General features: G+C 52.2%; 1 protein-coding gene across 1 annotated transcript; it reads left to right on the forward strand.

Moving 5' to 3' along the window:
* The first annotated feature begins 6,347 nt into the window (after positions 1 to 6,347).
* Positions 6,348 to 10,284, forward strand: FAM43B (family with sequence similarity 43 member B). Its single transcript, XM_034753701.1, has 2 exons — positions 6,348 to 6,570; positions 7,454 to 10,284. The coding sequence occupies exon 2, from the start codon at positions 7,461 to 7,463 to the stop codon at positions 8,445 to 8,447; it is 987 nt and encodes a 328-aa protein (XP_034609592.1). The 5' UTR covers positions 6,348 to 6,570; positions 7,454 to 7,460; the 3' UTR covers positions 8,448 to 10,284.
* The last annotated feature ends 9,065 nt before the right edge of the window (positions 10,285 to 19,349 follow it).

Raw genomic sequence — 19,349 nt, forward strand, 5'->3', positions numbered from 1 at the left:
CACTTTGCAGGGGGGTTTTCTATCCAGAGGTAGTGTGGTCTAGTGGGCTGAGCTCAGGGCTGGCCCATATAGGTGGTAATGAACACTAGGGATGCCTACATCCTGGGAAACCAGGAACTCCTGAGTTTGAATTCCAACCCTGCCAAGGATTCACTCCATGGTCTTCTGCAAGTCCCCGAGCATTTCTGTTTCCCCAAGTGTAAAATGGGATAATAATACTTACCTGCCAGGCTGGGAAGTTTAGTTCATTCATATCTGTATAATGCTTTGAAAGCCTTGGATAGGAGACACTATGAAAAAGGCGAAGTATCATGGGGGGGAAATCTATGCCATTCAGGACACTGAGATTGTCTTTGTGCTGCACAATGAGATGGTTCAGAACTTTATGGTCATAATGTGGCTAGCAACTCAGATGCCTCTGCTTCTGGAGAATCTCCGCTACCTGCCAGTAGTACAGGGGACTGACACACAGATGAGCAGTGCTGATTCGATCCAGAAGAGGGCCACAGCACACATTCAGCCCAGCAGATTCATTTCGGTTGGTAGCATTAGTTACAGTGTTGTTATTGATTCCTTTCCTTTGGTTATTCATTCCTGTGAACTATCCACTCCTGCTTCTGTCCTGTGGAGACAGTCAGCACAAACCCTGAACACCACTCACATGGGACTTACATTGCGGTAGCCCTGGGCACAGGGCTGAGCTTTTTCACGCTTCCTGTATAACTTCCTATGAAGAAAGGATGTGGGGCACAATGGCCCCACCACTGAGGGGGCAGGGAGGGGGAACGTAGGAAGGAAAATCCACACCAGAGGCTGGCAGAGGGCTCTCCCTCCAGCTCCATTGATGAGTCAAATTCGTCATCCCTCTTTGAAAGGTCTCCATCCTCCCCAAGAAGGAACCAGAACAGAGCTAAGTGGCGTGTAGCGGGAGTAATTAACGTTGTCATGACCCAGGGCTCATTGTGCTGCCAAGAGTGTCGGGGAGGGATCAAGGCAGGCAGAGAGAGGGGAAGGAAATGGGAGATGTCACTGAATAATGCTCTTTATCCAGGGCTCCTCAGGGCAGCAGCGTCAGTCACAAGCACCGCTGAGCGGCCCTGCTGGCTTGGTGTGAGACACGTCAGAGTCACTACTCATTGCTCGTTAGGGGGCTGCATCTCACCACCTCCTTCGCCTCCCCTTGATCTGATTTGAAGGGACAGCCGCAGGCCTTGGCTGGCTGCGCTGCCCATCCCATGAAGGAGCACGTGCCCCCCGTGCCTGTCAGCGTCGCTCGGCCCAGATCTCTCACTGGTCATCGCCCCGTGGCTGAGGAGGGCTGCTGGACAATGTTGCTTAGTGAAGAAGCAGCGAGATGTGTGCCTTTTCTGTGCCCCCAGGAAGACAGCAAGTGTTTGCAGATTAGCAGTTCTGCCTTGACCATCCGGCCCTCCCAACCCACAGTCCTTGGGAGGGGGTGAAGAATGCTTGATGCCCACGGAGGTGCTTAGCGAGGACTCAGGAGTCCCTTTTCCCCAGGCTTTGGTCCTGTTCAAATGCTGCTGTTCCCGGTGTGATGTTTCAAAGGGGTTGTTAGAAGGATTATGTCTACGGCTCGAACCCCAGAGTGAGGCGATGTCATCGGGACGATGGAAGGAAAGAGCTGAAATCCGATTAGCATAAAGGATCCTGCCAAACTCACCCTGTAGCTCGGACGCTTATTTCATTATCTGATAGTCTCTCTTTTGAGATCTTCTCCTTTCCGTGAGAGGGCTCTGGGGCTGAAATAAACACAGCCTGGTAGTGTTACCCATCCTAGCACAGGGTGTGTCAGGCTCTCCCGGCTAGGGGCTAGGCCATTAGAGGATAACAGCCTATTCCTGCTACCAGCTAATGAAGCTTCTCCTTTAAGTCAAGTGCTAAAGGTCTGTGTTGTGGTGCTGAAAATCCAAACTCATCTGATGATTCACGTGGGGCAGGTGAGTTGTCACATTTGCACTGTGTTCATGTTAACCATGAGCTCCCAAATTCCTAGATTCATTCCTAGATTCCAGAGCCAGAAGGGACCATTGTGATCGTCTAGTCTGAACACAGGCCAGAAAGCTTCAAAATAAACCTCTGGGCCCAGAAGCAGAGGAAGTGCTTTCAACTCTACATTCGTTTCCAGTAAATCCAATCCATCTTCCTGTCCCCATTTGCCAGCTCCAGTGAGGTCCTTAATGGCCCAGGATAACATCAGAGGTACCTTATTGGGCAAGTCACCCTCCAGGCCCAGTCCATATTCTGGCATTAAGTGAACGCACCAGCCATCTTAGCTATAGGGGATGCAGAGTTCCTAGTTCCTTTCTCTGATGCTGCATTTCTGCTCTTCTCCACTCCCACCACCAGTTCTCTTTTCTTCTTCTTCATTGACCCACTCTCCCACCTATGCGCGTCTCTCCACTTTTGCAGATCAATCATGGGTTAGTCCTAAAATGGGTGAAGATTGAATGGGGGAGGAGTGTTGATATTTTATCCAAGCTTCTTTCTTTCTTTCTTTCTTTCTTTCTTTCTTTCTTTCTTTCTTTCTTTCTTTCTTTCTTTCTTTCATTCATCCCACGCTCATGACAGTGATCTCAGACCCCATCACCCTGGTACCTGAGCATCTTGGTAGTGCACCCAACCCTACGCTGTCCCTAGACCAGGCTCCTTCCAATAACTACAGGTACCTCGCAGAAAATCAAGTGGATTGTCTGAATCGTGTGGAAGGTAAAGCAGGCTCCTGGGCGCAACTCCATTCCTCTGCGTCATATTTATGCTTTGTCCAGTCCTTCCAGAGCGACCCATCTCAGTCAAGAGAGAAGGAGAGGAAACCTTTGCTAAGAAGGAAGCAGCTGAATTCCAAAGGCCTGAGGATTTACTGCAGGACTGGAAACTCATGAACAGCTGAGTCTCCTGGGTACAATGTCCACCTGGCCCTCCCTCACCTCTGACCATCATCCTGCTAGCTCCATTTCTGGTGCCATGGGTGCTTATTGCGGCAGTAGGATTATGTGGTCGTGTTTTAGCACCCTCCTGAAGTGAGGTTACGAATCAAGGAGTCATCGTCCAGGTGAACAAGCACTGCAGAGCTAATGAATATGAAATCTTAACTTCATGAACTGTGACTTGGCAGGGCCTAGGTGTCTTATTTTCTAATTAACAGCGTCCACTCTCCCCCGTTGCCCGTCACAGAGACAGGCCGCTGCCGGGCCTTGGTCAGAGTAGTTCAGGGGGTAGCAAGGCTCAACAGCAGATGAAAAACCAAGAGCATCAGCAAATGAATCACACCCCAGCTCCCAGTGCAGATATAGCCTGAATGTTGTCAGGCAGTAGCTCTGTTGGTTGCAAGGGGTCTTATGGCTCAAATGGAGCTGAACCCATCCGTGCTCTCATCCCGGACCACCGAGAGCTACCAAGCTTAAACGGCAGCTCTGGCTTCCAGCAGGCAATTGTGTGTCAGATTCCAGACTCCCCCACTCACTGTCACACACACAGCGCATGACAGCATTGTGATCGCAACCACACATGTCACCGTTCTCAGGAACACCGAGGGCCTGATTCTCATTTAAACTAAGGTCCCTTTCAGTGTAAAAGGGCCTTAATGTAAATGAGAATTAGGCCTCACCTAGTCTCCTGGCAAGTTCTGATAAAACCTGAATTATTTCTGGAGTGAACAACGTCTGTAATATTTACAAGAGGTGCTGGTGTCAAACAATATACTGTATGTACATACAGCCTCCAGCATGTACAGACCCGATTCACATTCGCTCTTCATGTACACATGACACATACACACATAGCCATACAGTCGTGCGTGCACACACACACACACACACACACCCTTCTGTCTGTAATCTAGGCTTGCCAACTTTCTAATTGCAGAAAACCGAACCCTCTTGCCCCGCCCCTTCCCTCAGAACCCACCCCTTCTCTGAGGCCCTGCCCCTTCACCGAGGCCCCACCCCCACTTACCCCATCCTCCCTCCCTCCGTCACTCACACTCCCCCCACCCTCAGTCACTCACTCATTTTCACTGGGCTGGGGGGGTGGGGCTGAGGGTTTCGGAGTGTGGGAGGGGGTTCCTTGCTGGGTTAGTGGTTTGGGGTGTGGGAGGAGGTGTGGGCTCTGGGCTGGGGGGTGCAGGTTCCGGGGTGGGACCAGAAATGAGGGTTCAGGGTGTGGAAGGGGGCTCCAGGCTGGGGGTTGGGGTGTGAGAGGGGTGAGGGCTCTGGCTGGGGGTGTGGGCTCTGGGGTGGGGCCAGGGATGAGGAGTTTGGGGTGCAGGAGGGGGCTTAGGGCTGGGGACAAGGGGTTTGGAGTGCAGGAGGGGGCTCAGGGCTGGTGCAGAGGGTTGGGATGCGGGAGGGGATGTGGGCTTTGGGAGGCCATACAGCAGCCCCATTGCCAGAGCCCCTTGCAGCACTAGGAGACGGGGATACCTCAAACTCCTGGTGCTGGCAATGGGGTGACAGAGCACGGGGTAGCGGGCAGCGGCAGGGAGAGTCACATGCCATGACCCCTCAACAGCCATCTCCAGCTGGAGCTCTCGCGAGTCACGCTATGTAACCCTGCCCTGACCCGGCCAATGGGAGTTGCGCCTGTGGGCGGGGGCAGCACGCGGAGCCCCCTGGCTGCCCCTCCACCTAGGAGCTGGACATGCCGGCTGCTTCCCAGGAGCCGCACGGAGCCGGGCAGGGAGCCTGCCAGCCCCACTGTGCCACCAATCAGACTTTTAATGGCCTGGTCCGCAATGCTGACTGGAGCCTCCAGGGTCCCTTTTCGACCGGGCGTGCTGGTTAAAAACCGGACACCGGGCAACCCTATCTCCATATTCACCAACAGCCATACATATTTCATTCAAACAATGTTCAGAGGCTATTAGAAACTCACAACGAGAAAATTACAATTGAGCCAGGATTTATGACATTAGGCGAGCTGGGCTAAGATGGTCTAGTGATCTGAGCAAAGATGGGGGTTAGGCACTCGTGAGTTAATCTCTGATCCTTCTGAGGCCTTGGGCAAGTCATTTCCACCCACTCTGCCTTAGTTTCCCCATCTGTAAAACCGGATCCTGATATTTACCTACCCTGTTGGTTTGTTGCAATGATAAGTGGTCGCCAAGTGCTTTGAAGATGAAGAGCGCTGTGTAAGGGATGACAATGGCCTTTGTGCTTTGGAGTCATGCCAAAAAATAATGAAATTTCCAAACGCGGGTACCAAGATGCACATTTAAGCCTGGAGTAAGACACCTGATTTTGCGGGTGCTCAGCACCTCTGGAAATGGGGCCACTTATTTACCTGCCTAAATATTGATGCAATTGCCTTCTTTAAGCTCCCATGACATGTTTGAAACCAGCACTAGGAAGCTAGTATGAGAATCCCACAGCACTGCCCTCGAGTGTACTTGGCAGGGTAAATATTTGTTTCCCCACTGTGGGCTAATTCTAGGTTCTTTTGCTTTGAGTGGACCCCAGCACTTGTTTCTCTCCACCCGACAGAGGAACCGTGGGCTCTCTAATACTTAGACACCACAGGCCCGAGCTAAGGTTGCTATGGCAAACGTCCTTGGCATCTCTCTGCTTTTGTGAGTGCTCGGAATTGTGAGTGCAGGGAACACCCCTCACCCCGTCACATCGCCATGGCCAAAGCAATGTGTAGCCAAGAGCCAGGCAGGTGTCTGCTTGGGAGGCAGCACGGTGGGTTATGGGCATTGCAGGAAGGGTCCAGGTGAGGCTGTGAGAAAAGTGGGGACTCCCTGTGAGTGAGCTCTGAGCTGGTGTGTGTGTGTGTGTGAGAGAGAGGGCTCTGGGCTGATCTCTTTGTGTATGTGTGTGTGTGTATATGTGTATGTGTGAGTGAGCTCTGAGCCACTGTGTGTGTGTGTGTGTGTGAGAGAGAGAGAGAGAGAGAGTGAGTGAGCTCTGAACTGGTCTCTGTGTGTGTGAGCTCTAGACTGATCTCCCTGTGTTTTTGTGTGTGTGTGTGTGTGAGCTCTGGGCTGATCTCTGTGTGTGTATGTTTGTGTATGTGAGAATGAGCTCTGAGCCGCTGTCTGTGTGCACACGCGTGTGTGAGCTCTGGGCTGATCTTTCTGTGTGTGTGTGAGTGAGCTCTGAGCCCATGTGTGTGTGTGTGTGTGTGTGAGCTCTGGGCTGATATTTCTGTGTGTGTGTGTGTGTGTGTGTGAGCTCTGAGCTGCTGTGTGTGTGTGTGTGTGTGTGTGTGTGAGAGAGAGAGAAAGAGAGAGTATGTGTGTGTGTGAGAGCTCTCAGCCGCTCTGTGTGTGTGTGTGAGCTCTGGGTTGCTGTGTGTTTGTGTGCGAGACAGAGAGCGCTCTGGGCTGGTGTGTGTGTTTGTCTGTGTGAGAGCTCTGGGCTGCTGTGTGCGTGTGTGTGCGTGTGTGGCTGATGGAGCAGGCCGGGAGGGGGAGCAGCACACGCAGTCAGGGGCTGAATCCCCGCATCCTCTCCTCATTGCTGTCACAGCAGGAGAAGCCGCGGGACCGGGAGCCGGAGCCCGCTGTGGGGCAGTGCGAGCGGGATCGGCGCATCTTCCTCCAGCTGCAGTGAGGTGAGGACAGCGGGACTGGGCAGCCGCCCAGCTGCAGCAGAGCGGGTGGGCGGGGGGGCTGAGAGAGGGGCATCTCCATCCATTTGCAGTGGGGCAGAGCAGAGGGAGGGGAACCCCCAGCAATCTGCAGTGGGTAGGGACCGGGGCAATTCCAGGCAATGCCGTGGGTAGGGACCGGGGCATCTCCAAGCGGCACAATGGGGTAGCGACTGGGGCATCTCCAGACAGAGCTGTGGGTAGGAACCGGGGCATCTCCAGGCGGGCAGTGGGGTAGGGATCGAGGCCATTCCAGGCGGTGCAGTGGGGTAGGGATCGGGGCCATTCCAGGCGGGGCAGTGGGGTAGGGATCGGGGCCATTCCAGGCGGTGCAGTGGGGTAGGGATCGGGGCCATTCCAGGCGGTGCAGTGGGGTAGGGAGGGACCGGGATATCTCCAGGCGGTGCCTAGGGAGTTAGGGACCGGGACATCTCCAGGCGGTGCCTAGGGTGTTAGGGATGCGGGGCAGTGGGGTAGGGACCGGGACATCTCCAAGCGGTGCCTAGGGAGTTAGGGACCGGGGCCATTCCAGGCGGGGCAGTGGGGTAGGGACCGGGACATCTCCAGGCAGGGCTGTGGGGTAGGGACCGGGACATCTCCAGGCGGGGCTGTGGGGTAGGGATTGGGGCCATTCCAGGCGGGGCAGTGGGGTAGGGACGGGGCATCTCCCGGAGTTGGTGGGCGGAACAGTGGCTCGGGGAGGAGCAGCGGGGTCGGGGCACCTCGCGGTGGGCTCGGAGGAAAGCCCCTTCCCCGAGCCGGGGGAAGGCAGCGATTGCCGCACAGGGACCGGCCCCGCTGCCTCTCCAGCCTCTTACCCCCCCCCCCCCCCCGCTCCCTCCTGCAGAGCCGCGATGCTGCCCTGGCGCAGGAACAAATTCGTGCTGGTGGAAGACGAGCGCCAAGGCAAAGGCAAGAGCCTGGGCCCGGGGCTGAGCTACGCCTCCCTGCTCTCCAGCTTCGTGCGCTCCTGCCCGGACCTGCTGCCCGAGTGCCCGCTGGAGCGGCTGGGCAGCGTGTTCCGCAGCCGGCGGCACAAGGTGGAGCTGAACCAGGAGGACCCCACCTACACGGCCTGGTACCTGGGCAACGCGGTCACGCTGCAGGCCAAGGGCGAGGGCTGCACGGACGAGGCGGTGGGCAAGATCTGGGCCAAGAGCGACGGCGGGGCCAGCGGCACCAAGGTGAAGCTGACGCTGGGGGCGCACGGCATCCGCATGGCCCCCTGCGAGAAGCGGGGCGGCGGCGGGCGGCGGCCGGGCCATGCCTACCTGCTGCGCCGCATCACCTACTGCGCGGCGGACGGCCGCCACCCCAAGCTCTTCGCCTGGGTCTACCGGCACCAGGTGAAGAACAAGGCCGTGGTGCTGCGCTGCCACGCCGCGCTGCTCTCCAAGGCGGAGAAGGCGCGGGCCGTGGCGCGGCTGCTCTACCAGACGGCCAGCGCCGCCTTCAGCGACTTCAAGCGCCTGCAGAGACAGAACGACGCCCGGCGCCTCCCGCTCCAGCCGCCGGGCGTCGTCCTGGTCCCGCTGGTGCCCATCCGCAAGCTGCTCAACGGGCAGTGCCCCTACCGGCCCCCCGCCGACCGCAGCCGCGGCGCCCGCCGGCTCAGCTCCATCCTGGAGGAGGAGGAGGAGGAGAACCTGGGCGCCGCCCGCCACCACGCGCCCTCGGGCCGCCTCAGCCCGGCCACCGGCTGCAACCATCCCGCTCCGGCCCCCCTGCGCCGGGAGCGGGCCGAGGTGCTGACTTTAGCCCGGGAGCTGAGGGGCTGGAGCCTCCAGAGCCCACCGCCCTGGAAGCCCGCCCAAGAGAGGCCCTGCTTGTCGGGCTGCTGAAGCCAGCAGGCTAGAGACCGCCCAGCGGCCTTCCCAGAAGGGCCCGCCTGCCTGGGGTGAGGATGGGCAGAATGAGTCTGGAAATGCCACCCGCTGCTGTGCCCCGGCCCGTGTGCCCCTCGCTGCTGCCTAGGGTGACCAGACAGCAAGTGTGAAAAATCAGGACAAGGGGTGGGGGGGTAATAGGTGCCTATATAAGAAAAAGCCCCAAATATCGGGACTGTCCCTATCAAATCGGGACATCTGGTCACCCTACTGCTGCCTTTGCAGCCTGAGGAGAGGCAGACAACAGTCATCAGGCCCTGCTGACTGGCAGGGCTCACACACAGACCGGCTGACCTGCCCAGCCTGCAGGTAACACTCCTTCACTGCCCTCTGAGTCCAGGCACCAGCTCCGAGGTGGCCCTTTCACCTGAGAGGACATTGAAATGATCTAGACCGGTTGGTGCATATCTCCATCTCTTCCACACACACCTCCCCGCCCCTCCACACACACACAGACCCTTGCTAACCAGCTCAGAGACAGACTGCACTGACTCTAATGACTGGCATCTGAAGAAGTGAGGTTCTTACCCACGAAAGCTTATGCTCCCAATACTTTTAGTCTCAAAGGTGCCACAGGACCCTCTGTTGCTTTTTACAGATTCAGACTAACACGGCTACCCCTCTGATTAGAGCCATGGACAGGCTCCTGCTAAACTGAGACATACCCGCAAGGTCTGGAAGGGTGAAGGGTTCCCTGAATGGGCAGCTGCCACAGGGAGCAACTCTTGTGTGTATTTTGTACTTCCAGTGATTTCAAGGAAAGAGAGAGAGACACACACACACAAACTGGGGGTGGGGGATGATATTTCCATTTCAGCCGAGGGAAGGAGAAGCTGGTTCAGCTGAAGTGACTTTTACTACTTGATCTAAACTAAAATTTATATGTTAAAAAAAAAGCCATCTATTTACAGAGAGATGCCCTTAGATTTCACTTCTATTACAACGTGCAATTTTTCTGTACAGTTTTGTACATGTCACATAGGACAGGTGCCTGTATGTGTCTGACACTGGGGAGGGGATGTGGCTTGGGATGGGTTGTACCGCACGGTGGGGCTGAGTCTGGTTTTCCAAGGTGCTGGGCCCCCATAGCTCTCCAGAAGGGGTTGTGTGGGCGCTCCAGAGCTCTGCAAATCAGGCCACAGTTACATGGCTAAAGAGAAGTGTCTACATTCATATTTAGGCACCTAAATAAGCATCCTTATTTTCAGAGGTGCTGAGCACCTGTTGTCTTTGGTGGGATTTGAAGAAGTTCAGCACCTCTGAAAATCAGCCCTCTTTGAGTTAAGTAGCTAACGGTGGGTTTAGCTGTCTACAATTTGGCTCCCAAGTTTGGAAAATTTGGCCCTGGGGTTGCCTAGCTGTGTAGGGCCGCCCAGAGGATTCAGGGGGCCTGGGGCAAAGCAATTTTGGGGGCCCCTTCCATAAAAAAAGTTGCAATATCATAGAATACTATATTCTTGTGGGGACCGGGGCCTGGGGCAAATTGCCCCACTTGCCCCCCCGGGCAGCCCTTTAGCTGTGTCTTAAGGAGATGGGCTCTAGAACACCCAGGAGTCAAATTCTTCATCTTGCTTTGGCTTCAATGGGGTTACATCGCGGACAGATTTGGCCCACATGTGTCTGACTCTGGGGATGAGATGCAGAGCATCACACACAGAAAGAAGCTTTGTTCTGACACAGAACATGGGGTGTTTTAACCCCAGGAGAAGATGGTCAGCTGCACGTCTCCTTTGTATGTTCACAGTGCAAAGCCCAACGGCATGTGTGTGTGCGTGCGTACACACACACACACGCATATCATGTGGTAATTGTAATAAAGATTCTCTGCGTTTTCTGCAATATGATTACTGTGCTGTATCTTTTGTAAACATTTTGCTGCCTTTGTATCTCAAGAGCAGTAATACCAGAACGCAAACTGGCTTAGCACTGGGTGAGGGATCGGGCTTCTATCTATCGATCTAGCTCAGAGTTTTATACTGCTGCCTTTCACAGGAGTATCTGAGTGCCTTCCTGGAAAAATTAATAGCGGTATCAACGTTCCTAGTGGTCTTCATGGAGACGCTGGCACCTCTCCCTTTATGGGGGCCAGTCTAGGTTCTAGACCAGGAGGGCCATTTGGCTAGATTATGTACCAAGCCCTGATTATAAATGAGGGATTTTACTGCTCTGTAGTGATGGTGATGATGGTGGTGATGATGTTTGTGTGGGTGTGTATGTGGGCGAAGATTTGTTTGCTAAAAGGGGTTTGTGTTTGATTATTTGTGTGCACGCGCATATGAATCTGTGTGATCGTGTCTCTCGGTGTATGCCTATGCATGTATCTTTTCCAAATGTGGACTCACACTTTGTGTGCGTGTGCATTTCATGTGTCTGCCATGGGTACATGTAGGAATATCTATAGATATTCGTAATATAGATATACGTTTGGCTTCAAACCGGGGAGTGGTAGCAGGATGCCCAAAGCCCACATGCTGACGTTCAAATTAGCATGTACCACCAGTAAGTTACCTGCAAGTGCATAAATACCTCCTCTAAGTGCCAATTTCAGTGACCAAATGTGGGATGTGGGTGTCCCATTCAGGCACTTGTTTGACAACAGAGCCCGATATTTCTCTGTGTGCTGTAGGCCGGGTAGGTTGTAGACATGAAAGCATCTCACCCTTTTTGTGTGGCGCTCTCTGGAGATCAGTCCCTAGCAACCAATTATCAGAAAAGAGAGAAACTCTGGAATGATTCTGTGCCCTAACATGGAGGAACATCCCGGAGTGTATTGCAGGAGGAGGAGAAACGGGGCTGGGGTAAGTAGTTTTGCAAGCAGACAGCTGCATTATTCCCTTTCATCTTCCCCCGGGGCTGCCACCCCCACACTCCCGCAGCATTTATCTCTGCTCTTGGAGGAACAAACAGCTCCTGAAAAAACAAAACCGTAGAAAAGTCGCGACATGCTTTTAAAAATCCACATTCCCTCCCGACGGCAACGGAAGCTCTAGAAATGATGTCAAATAAACAGCCGCTTCCAGTGGCCATGGCAACCGGCATTTTTAAAATCATGAGGCCAAATGTCTCCGTGGCATAACTCCACCCCCTGCGAGGAGCTTCCACCAGGCAGGGACTGGTCCCATTTAAGCTAAGAAGATTGTTTTCCTCTTTCCCTTTATTCCCTCTGCCTTTGAGGCATGTGGGTTTTATTAAAAGCTTATTTGCTTTGTGTTGAGTGACGGGGCTGAGAATCAGATGTTAGCCTTTGACTGGGATTCAGACGCACATCCCCAAAGCAAGGGCAAGGACTGGGGGACATTATTATTCCTCTAGTGCTGATGACTTGCCCTTCACTGTTGTTGAATACACAGAAAAAGACCCATTGCTGCCCCAAAGAGCTTACAAGGTGGATGTGTGGCCAAAGTCCAGCCCGAGGTGTACTGGCATCCTAAGAACTTGGGGAGAGGGGCTAACCCACCAGTTAAGCAGCCCCTCGTCCCATTTTTATCCCGGCCCATTGGTATTGGGAACTGGTTTATTGGCCAGCTGGTCTCTCCACCTGACCTAAACATGCTGGGATGGGCAGGGCTGTATTCTTGGGGAGTTGGATGCGGGAGGAATCTGGCTGCATCGCTCCAAGGGGGCCCATTCCAAGTAGCAAGCAACAGGCCTGTCTTTTTCTGCCAAACAGGGACAGACAGCTCCCCTGTATTCTCAGCATTGGGTCCAGGCTGAGGCAGGAGAGGAGAGGATGGAAAGTAACTGAAAGCGGAATCCTTGCAAAATCCCCAGCTCTGTGTGGCCGGTGTCTTGAACTCAGTATGAAAGTAGCATAGTTCCCACTCCCACCCAATTCAAGACTTACAGACCCTTTCTCTGTTGTGGGCAGTGTTGTTGCAATCGTGGGTGGGTCCCAGGATATTAGAGAGACAAGGTGGGGGAGGTCGTATCTTTTATTGGACCAACTTCTGTTGGTGTCAGCGATGCGCTTTTGAGCTACACAGAGCTCTTCTTGAGGTCTGTGAAAGGTACTCAGAGCATCCTTAGGCTAAACAATCTATTCCACCTTGCTGAGCTGTGACACTCGGCAAACCTCCCCAGACCTGATGAAGAGCTCTGCGTGGCTCAAAAGCTTGTCTCTCTCACCAACAGAAGGTGGTCCAGTAAGAGATATTACCTCACCCACCTTGTTTCTCTGAGACCCCTCCTCTCACAGAGAGGAGAGGCATTCTCAGCTGGCTGACTATCCTGTCTGCGCCTAGCTTGGCCCTGTGTGTGGGCCTGGCCTGACCAGAGGTGGAAGGTGTTTAGCTCCCAACTAGCCACAACAGGAACATGGAAGGTACATGTTTAACTTGTAACCCTTTCCTTGGTGCAGACACCTAAGGCCATTACCTCATCACATGCTTGTGTCTAGCAAACGGGATCTTAACTCTTTAGAATGCTTCCTGATTTCCAGGTGGGTGACACCTGGCCAGGGGGTGCATGTCTTGGGGGCAGTGGGGGCAGGTAGAAGGAGGATTCTGGTGGCTGGGAAGTGGGTCAGGCCGCACAACAGGGGGCTAGGAGGCTCTGGATTTGGAAGGGAAGTGTGGTCTTGCTTTAAGGAGGGGCATTTGGTGGCAGGTTAGACGGCTGATGTAGAGTCAGGGCACTTCTCTGGATAAGTGATCCCTTTGGCAGCTGGGAGGAGAGAACCTGGGTGGATGTCCAGGAGTTTAGAAAGAGGGTTATGGCAGCTGGGTAGAAGATCAAGGACCTCGTTACAGGAAGGATTTGGCAGTTTGTTGCCAGGAGGTGCGGGTGGGGGATCATAGTGGGGTCCAGCAGCTGCATGAACTTACAGATGAATTTGCAGACTCATCCCCAAGGTCAAGAGTCCTTTAAAAGTGGAAACTTTGCTAGGGCTAAAGCAGCCCTGATCGCTGCACGTGGCTTAGAAATCACACTCCAGCTCTCACCTCCTAGAGATTTAATCAGCTAGAGACAAGACAGTGCAGCAACCATGGCCAGCGTCAGTCAGACAGGAGCACACCCCTGAAGGAAGAGAAGCAACCAGAGGCAAAGGAGAACTCAGGAATACATTGCTTGAAAACATTCTCCCTGGTGGACTCAGCGCTCCCATTAGTAGATTGATGCTTGTCCCTGGAGAGCTTAGAAGAATCTCATGTGCCATAGAATTTCAACTGCTTTGACTTGTCAGAGATGTGGCCGTGGGGTGTGATCCTTACACATCTTATAAGCTAAGCACGGTTAGCTAGACCAGAACTAGGATAGGAGACCTGCAAGGGCCACCTCGCCGTTTTAAGAGTGGGGCTGGTGACTAATGAAGTGCCACTTTTCCGTCTGGGCTGATTTTGCACTCACATCCCATTGTGGTGTTAGGGGCTGCTGTCCTGCTGGAGGTATCTATCGAGGAGATGTTAACTGGAGGTTCAGACCAAATGAATACTGCAGGCAGAGAGCAGCTGTATGGTCCAGGTACAGCTGGGCAGAATGGCATTCCATTCATTACTGATGTACTGGCATTTCTGTGAGCACAAATGTGATCTTCATAGGTAATGGCCAGTGAGATGAAGGATGAGCAGTGAAAGGGTTAAAGGTGTGCTTGGGGGATCCCACTCTAGACAGCGTTGACCCCCAGTGGTTTCTGAGTGGGCCAGTCCAGAGGGAGCGCAAGTGGATGGAAAGCAGCAGCCCTCAGGCGGGCTGCTCCCCACGGTTTAGCCCAGTGGAGGAAGGTCCTTGTGCTGTCACAACAAGAACATGCTTCACGTGAGTGAAAATCCAAGTGTGGCTTGTTTTGTGGCAGTGCTTGGCCCAGCCCTTGTCTCAGCTGTGGGGCCGTTGCTGGCATGAGCCACGGGTCCCCTGGATGAGAGCGTAACTCTGTTCATGCTGATCTCTCTCCAGCTGGCAGGGATATGTGCAGTTTGTGTCAGCTCATGCTCTTTCTGCCTTCTGGCTGTAGAATGACCTCACCCAGGGACACTGGCGCCTGTCTCCAGGGCGATCGGAAAGAAAAAGGCTTGATGAGTGGCCATTCTCAGCTCTCCGTAAGCTGTGATGCTGATCCTATTGGCCAAGCAGAGTGAGGTCTCACACACGACTCAGTGGCATTTCTGTCTGTCTGTCAGCACCACATCTGATTTATTTCAAAATGTCAGTTAATGTTCTAGGTATCATTGGCCACGGAAGACACACAGGGCCCCTTATATCTGGTTAGCAGGCCCAGGGGCTTTAAACAGGTCTGTAATTGCCTACATATCAAAGAACTGGTTGATGGCAGCCATGAACACCTTTCAGCACACCACCACCCCCATTGTCTCAATACGGTTTAAACATGTCGATACCCTATGACTTCTCTCCCAGACAGAAAGAAATGAGTGGGGGGGGGGGAGGAGGCAATGGAGAGGTGATGGCAGGGGGAGAATGCAGGGTCCTGGCATGTGGGGAAAAGGAGGAATGGGGTCCACACAGAATCCCTGAGCGAGAGGTGGGGTTGCAGGGAATCTGTGAACTAGAGAGGGATGGGAGGGTGGCGTATAGGGAACTCGGACGGTGTATCAGAGCAATGCCCTAGTTTTTATAGCCAGTGGGGACAGCTGACAGCACAGGGCTTCATCCACTGAGACATCCTTTCCTGAGCTCAGAAGGGCATTTAGACCAATGGATTCAGCCCGGTTTAGGCTCCCATAAACCTCCTCTTCTCTTCTGCCTTTTTCCTCCATCTTTCCTTTCTTTCTCTTCCCACTCCTCCTGCTTCCCCTTGCTTTTCCTACCCCCCGCCCCCTGCCCAATGTGGAGCTTTCTTTAAAGTGCAACACTCATCTCTCATTAACGCTGCAGCTCCCGGATGGAAGGAGATAGATGGCTCTATACCTGGGGTCCTGCCTCCACCTGCCACAGGGGTCCAGACACTTCTGGACTGTGCCCCTGGATGTCTGTTGGCCATAACCAAAGGGGGAATTGAAATGATTAGCTCCCTGAAGCACAGTACAGTTACCAAACCATCCTGGGAAGTAAAGGGAAGAATCTCTCCCATGCCTTGCTCAAGGATTTGCAGACATGCTCCCTACAGAAGGTGCGTAAATGATGCAGTCACTGGGTGGATGCAGCACTATTGGTAAATTAAAGTTAACTGGGTATTGGGTAACATAGGGCAGGGACTGGGGTGTTCTTTCCTTTTCCATTCTCGGTAAGCATCTTCTTTCTCCTCCTCCAGCTGTGCCGGTCTAAACAGAGTGAGGTGGCGAACAGATGTTGCATTGGTGGCAGTACCCTCACAAATCAGATCAGAGCCTGGTCAGTGGCACTGCACGGTTTCCGACGCTGCTCCAGTCCTGATCTGGAGGGACGACGACCGCTAGGGTCGAAAGGTAGCTCAGCCCAAGCCTACATTACGGGCGCTACAGTGGCACATCGCTATGCAACTGTACTGCCACAGTGTAAATGCCTTCTACAGCGATGGAAGGGGTTTTTCCATGGACGTTGGTAATCCATCTCGCCGAGCGGTGGCAGGTAGGTCGACAAAAGCATTGATTCTTCCACATACCTAGCCTCTTCTACACTGGGGGCGAGGTCAGCTTAACTACGGTGCTCCGGGGGATACATTTTTCAAATCCCGGAGTGCCAGAGCTGTGTCAACCTCAGATCAGGCCTAAGTGTCTAAGACCCATTCAGTTCTTGACTCCTCCAGTGAGTTAGTGCTGTTTGTTTTGGGTGTTGTTGTGTGGACATCTATTCACCTGGAAACAGGCTGAGCACTGATAAACTCATCTAGATGGATAGAGTGTAAGGCCAGAAGGGACCATTATGGTCATCTAGTCGGACCTCCTGCGTAACACAGGCTGTAGTTTCCAGCTAGTAATTCAGCTGCACTGAGCCTGGTAACTTGTGGTTGAACTAGAGCATCTCTCTTTTAAAGGACGTCCACTCTGGATTTAAAGTGACGTAAAAGCTCTTGTTCAATTATTCCAATGGTTAATGACCCTCACTGTTAAACCTGTGTGCCCTCTTTCCACTTCATTTAGGTCACTTTCGTCTGTGTTTCATATCTTGTCTGGGAGTTGGACATGGGGTGTGTAATTCTGGGAGAAACGTCTCAAACCCAGTTGCAACCTTCAATCCAAACTGCCCTGTTGAAGATGATGAGAGAGGAGAATGAAGGGTGGGGGGTCGGTATTGCATACGAATTGGTGCGTGGTAGTGGACAGGGCATGGGACGGGAACTTAGGATTTTGGGCTAGCTTTGTGACTCACTTGCTATGAGACCCTGGATAAGTCACTGAGGGCCAGATTTGTAAAGGTGTTTAGGCATGTAAAGGTGCAGATAGGTGCCTATGAGATTTAGGCACCTAACCTGCTTAAGAGGCTTTTGAAAATTAACTAGGGATCTATCTGCATCTTTAGGTGCCTAAATACCTTTAAAAATCTGGCCCTTAGTCTCTCGATACCTCATTTCCCCTCTCTTAATTAAAAGGGCTAACTGTGGCTTTCCCTCCTTTGAGATCGACTCATAAAAAGTGCTCCAATACAAGGCCGCTTGTATTATCAGCAGTGGAAACATCACGGGGCAGTCCTCCTACAGTGACAGGCTGAGCCAACAGGAACCTTTGCACTGGGACTCGCTCTCTCTGAGAATGCAAGTGAAGTGCTTGATGACATCTAGCGGCCAGTTACATTACATGTATATTCCCTATGGAGATCCAAGCAGCTCCGCGGTACCATAGCCGATTATATTCATCCTAGGAGTATCTCAGTAGCTCAGATACTAGGATGATGGCTGCACTATAAGAAGCTCATTAGCGTAGAACTGAATATTATCGATATGCATATCCCAAGGAATTTGTCCCGGGCCTCATTTCCTATTTGAAGGAATTAGAGAAACTGGCTAGGTTCATTGCTTCTAACATTACTTAGACGTGATCTACACTTAAAACTTATACTGGTATAGCTATGGCCATCAGGAGTGTGAAAAAGCCTCACTCCTGACTATGCCAACAAAACAGCTGGTGTGGATGCAGCTATGCCAACAGAAGAGGGCTTTTATTGGCATAGCTAACGTGGTTCAGGAAGATGGTATTCCTACACTAGCAGAAAAACTCCTTCTGTTGGCATATGCTGTGTCTACACTAGGGGGCTATGCTGGCATAGGCTCTGTAGCGTAAACATAGTTTTTGCTCCGGTACCGTACTTTTTAGCTTCAGAGCACTGAATAAAAGATTAATTAGCACGATCATTCTCTGCTGGTGCCAGCAAAAGAAATGTTCAGAATGGGTTTCTATTTTTTAATTAATTTGTTTTGTAAAATCATCTGAAGAAAAACTGGAAACAACACCCCTGGCCTGGTCCATTTTGATATAATAACGACTGGTGCAAGTTCCTTCTAGTGGAAAGCAATGACCATTAGCCTTTTGGAAGTACCCCCGACTTCCCACACTTCCTTCCTTGGATTGGCCATTCCCCTAAACATTAAATACTGAATGCAGTGGAGCCATCCCATCTTAGAAAACACATCCCATCCTTTCCACCACTAGCTCTTTCAAAGTTAAAGCCAGACTCTGCTTTCGCTATCAATGTGAGTGCCTCACCATCTAGTGGACAGAAAGAAAGCAACACAGAAAAGAACTTAATCAGCCTTGGAAATATTACATTTAATGGGACAAATTTTCTTCTTGATGAGCCCTTGAAACTTCTCCTATCAACCACACATACAGCACTGATGGGAACAAAGAAGAGATGCCAGTGTGATGAATGTGGTATAATTATATAGACAAGGTAGGTGAGGTTATATCTTTTATTGGACCAACTTCTCTCAGTGAAAGAGACAAGCTCTCAAGCTTACACAGAACTCTTCTTCAAGTATAATTACATATATAGTTTTAGATAAATAGATCTCCAAAGTGAAATCTTTCTGTCTTAAGTGAGGGTGATCTCCTCCCCAGTAATGCATTCAGGCCACGCATTTCAAACTTGTGTGCCTAAATCCACATATGGACACCTAAGTGGCTTGATTTTCAAAGTTGCTGAGCACCCACAACTCCTATTGACTTCAGACTCCTTCCACAGGAGCTGTACCTAGTGCTTCAGAAAATTAAGCCACACATTGGTGAAGCACTGGAATGGGTTACCTAGGGAAGTGGTGGAATCTCCTTCCTTAGAGGTTTTTAAGGCCTGGCTTGACAAAGACCCTGGCTGGGATGATTTAGTTGCGGATTGGTTCTGCTTTAAGCAGGGGGTTGGACTAGATGACCTCCTGAGGTCCCTTCCAACCCTGATATTCTATGATTCTATGATTTAAGTGCTTAAATATGGATTACTTAGGTGCCTAGCTGTTACTCCAATCACATCTGAAAATTTGGCCCCAGCCAATTGTGCAGTGCTATGTTGAATTCCACCCCCAAAGGCCTCTGCTCTTCAACAGTGGGTGAAGACTGCAGTAGGCATAAGTAGAATAAGCAATTGTTTAAGGTTCCAAGCAGCTCAAGGGCCCCCCAGTTTAGTATGACCCCTCAAAATACCATTCATCTTATTTAACATGGACTTTTTAACAAGTGTATTTGTATGTGTTGTGTTGGTATGTTTTTTGGTTTGTGGAAATAATACAATTTGTATATTTAGGGGAGTGGCTGAGGGGTAAGCGGGGCTCAGGATATTCCTGCTTCAGGCCCCCACTGGGCTAGTACTGGCTCTCGGTGAAATGATTCCTGTTCGCAAAACTTTGGGATTAGAGGTGCTATGTAAATGTATAAAGCAGTGTGGCCCAGCAGACAGAGCCCTGGGCTCTCTTCCTAGCTCTGCCGGGTGACTTTAGGCAAATCACTTCCCTCCTGTATGCCTCAGTTTCCCCAGCTGTAAAAGGGGGCTGATGGCAGC

This window comes from Trachemys scripta, chromosome 19 (genome assembly GCF_013100865.1).
Source record: "Trachemys scripta elegans isolate TJP31775 chromosome 19, CAS_Tse_1.0, whole genome shotgun sequence".
Taxonomy (NCBI): domain Eukaryota; kingdom Metazoa; phylum Chordata; order Testudines; family Emydidae; genus Trachemys; species Trachemys scripta.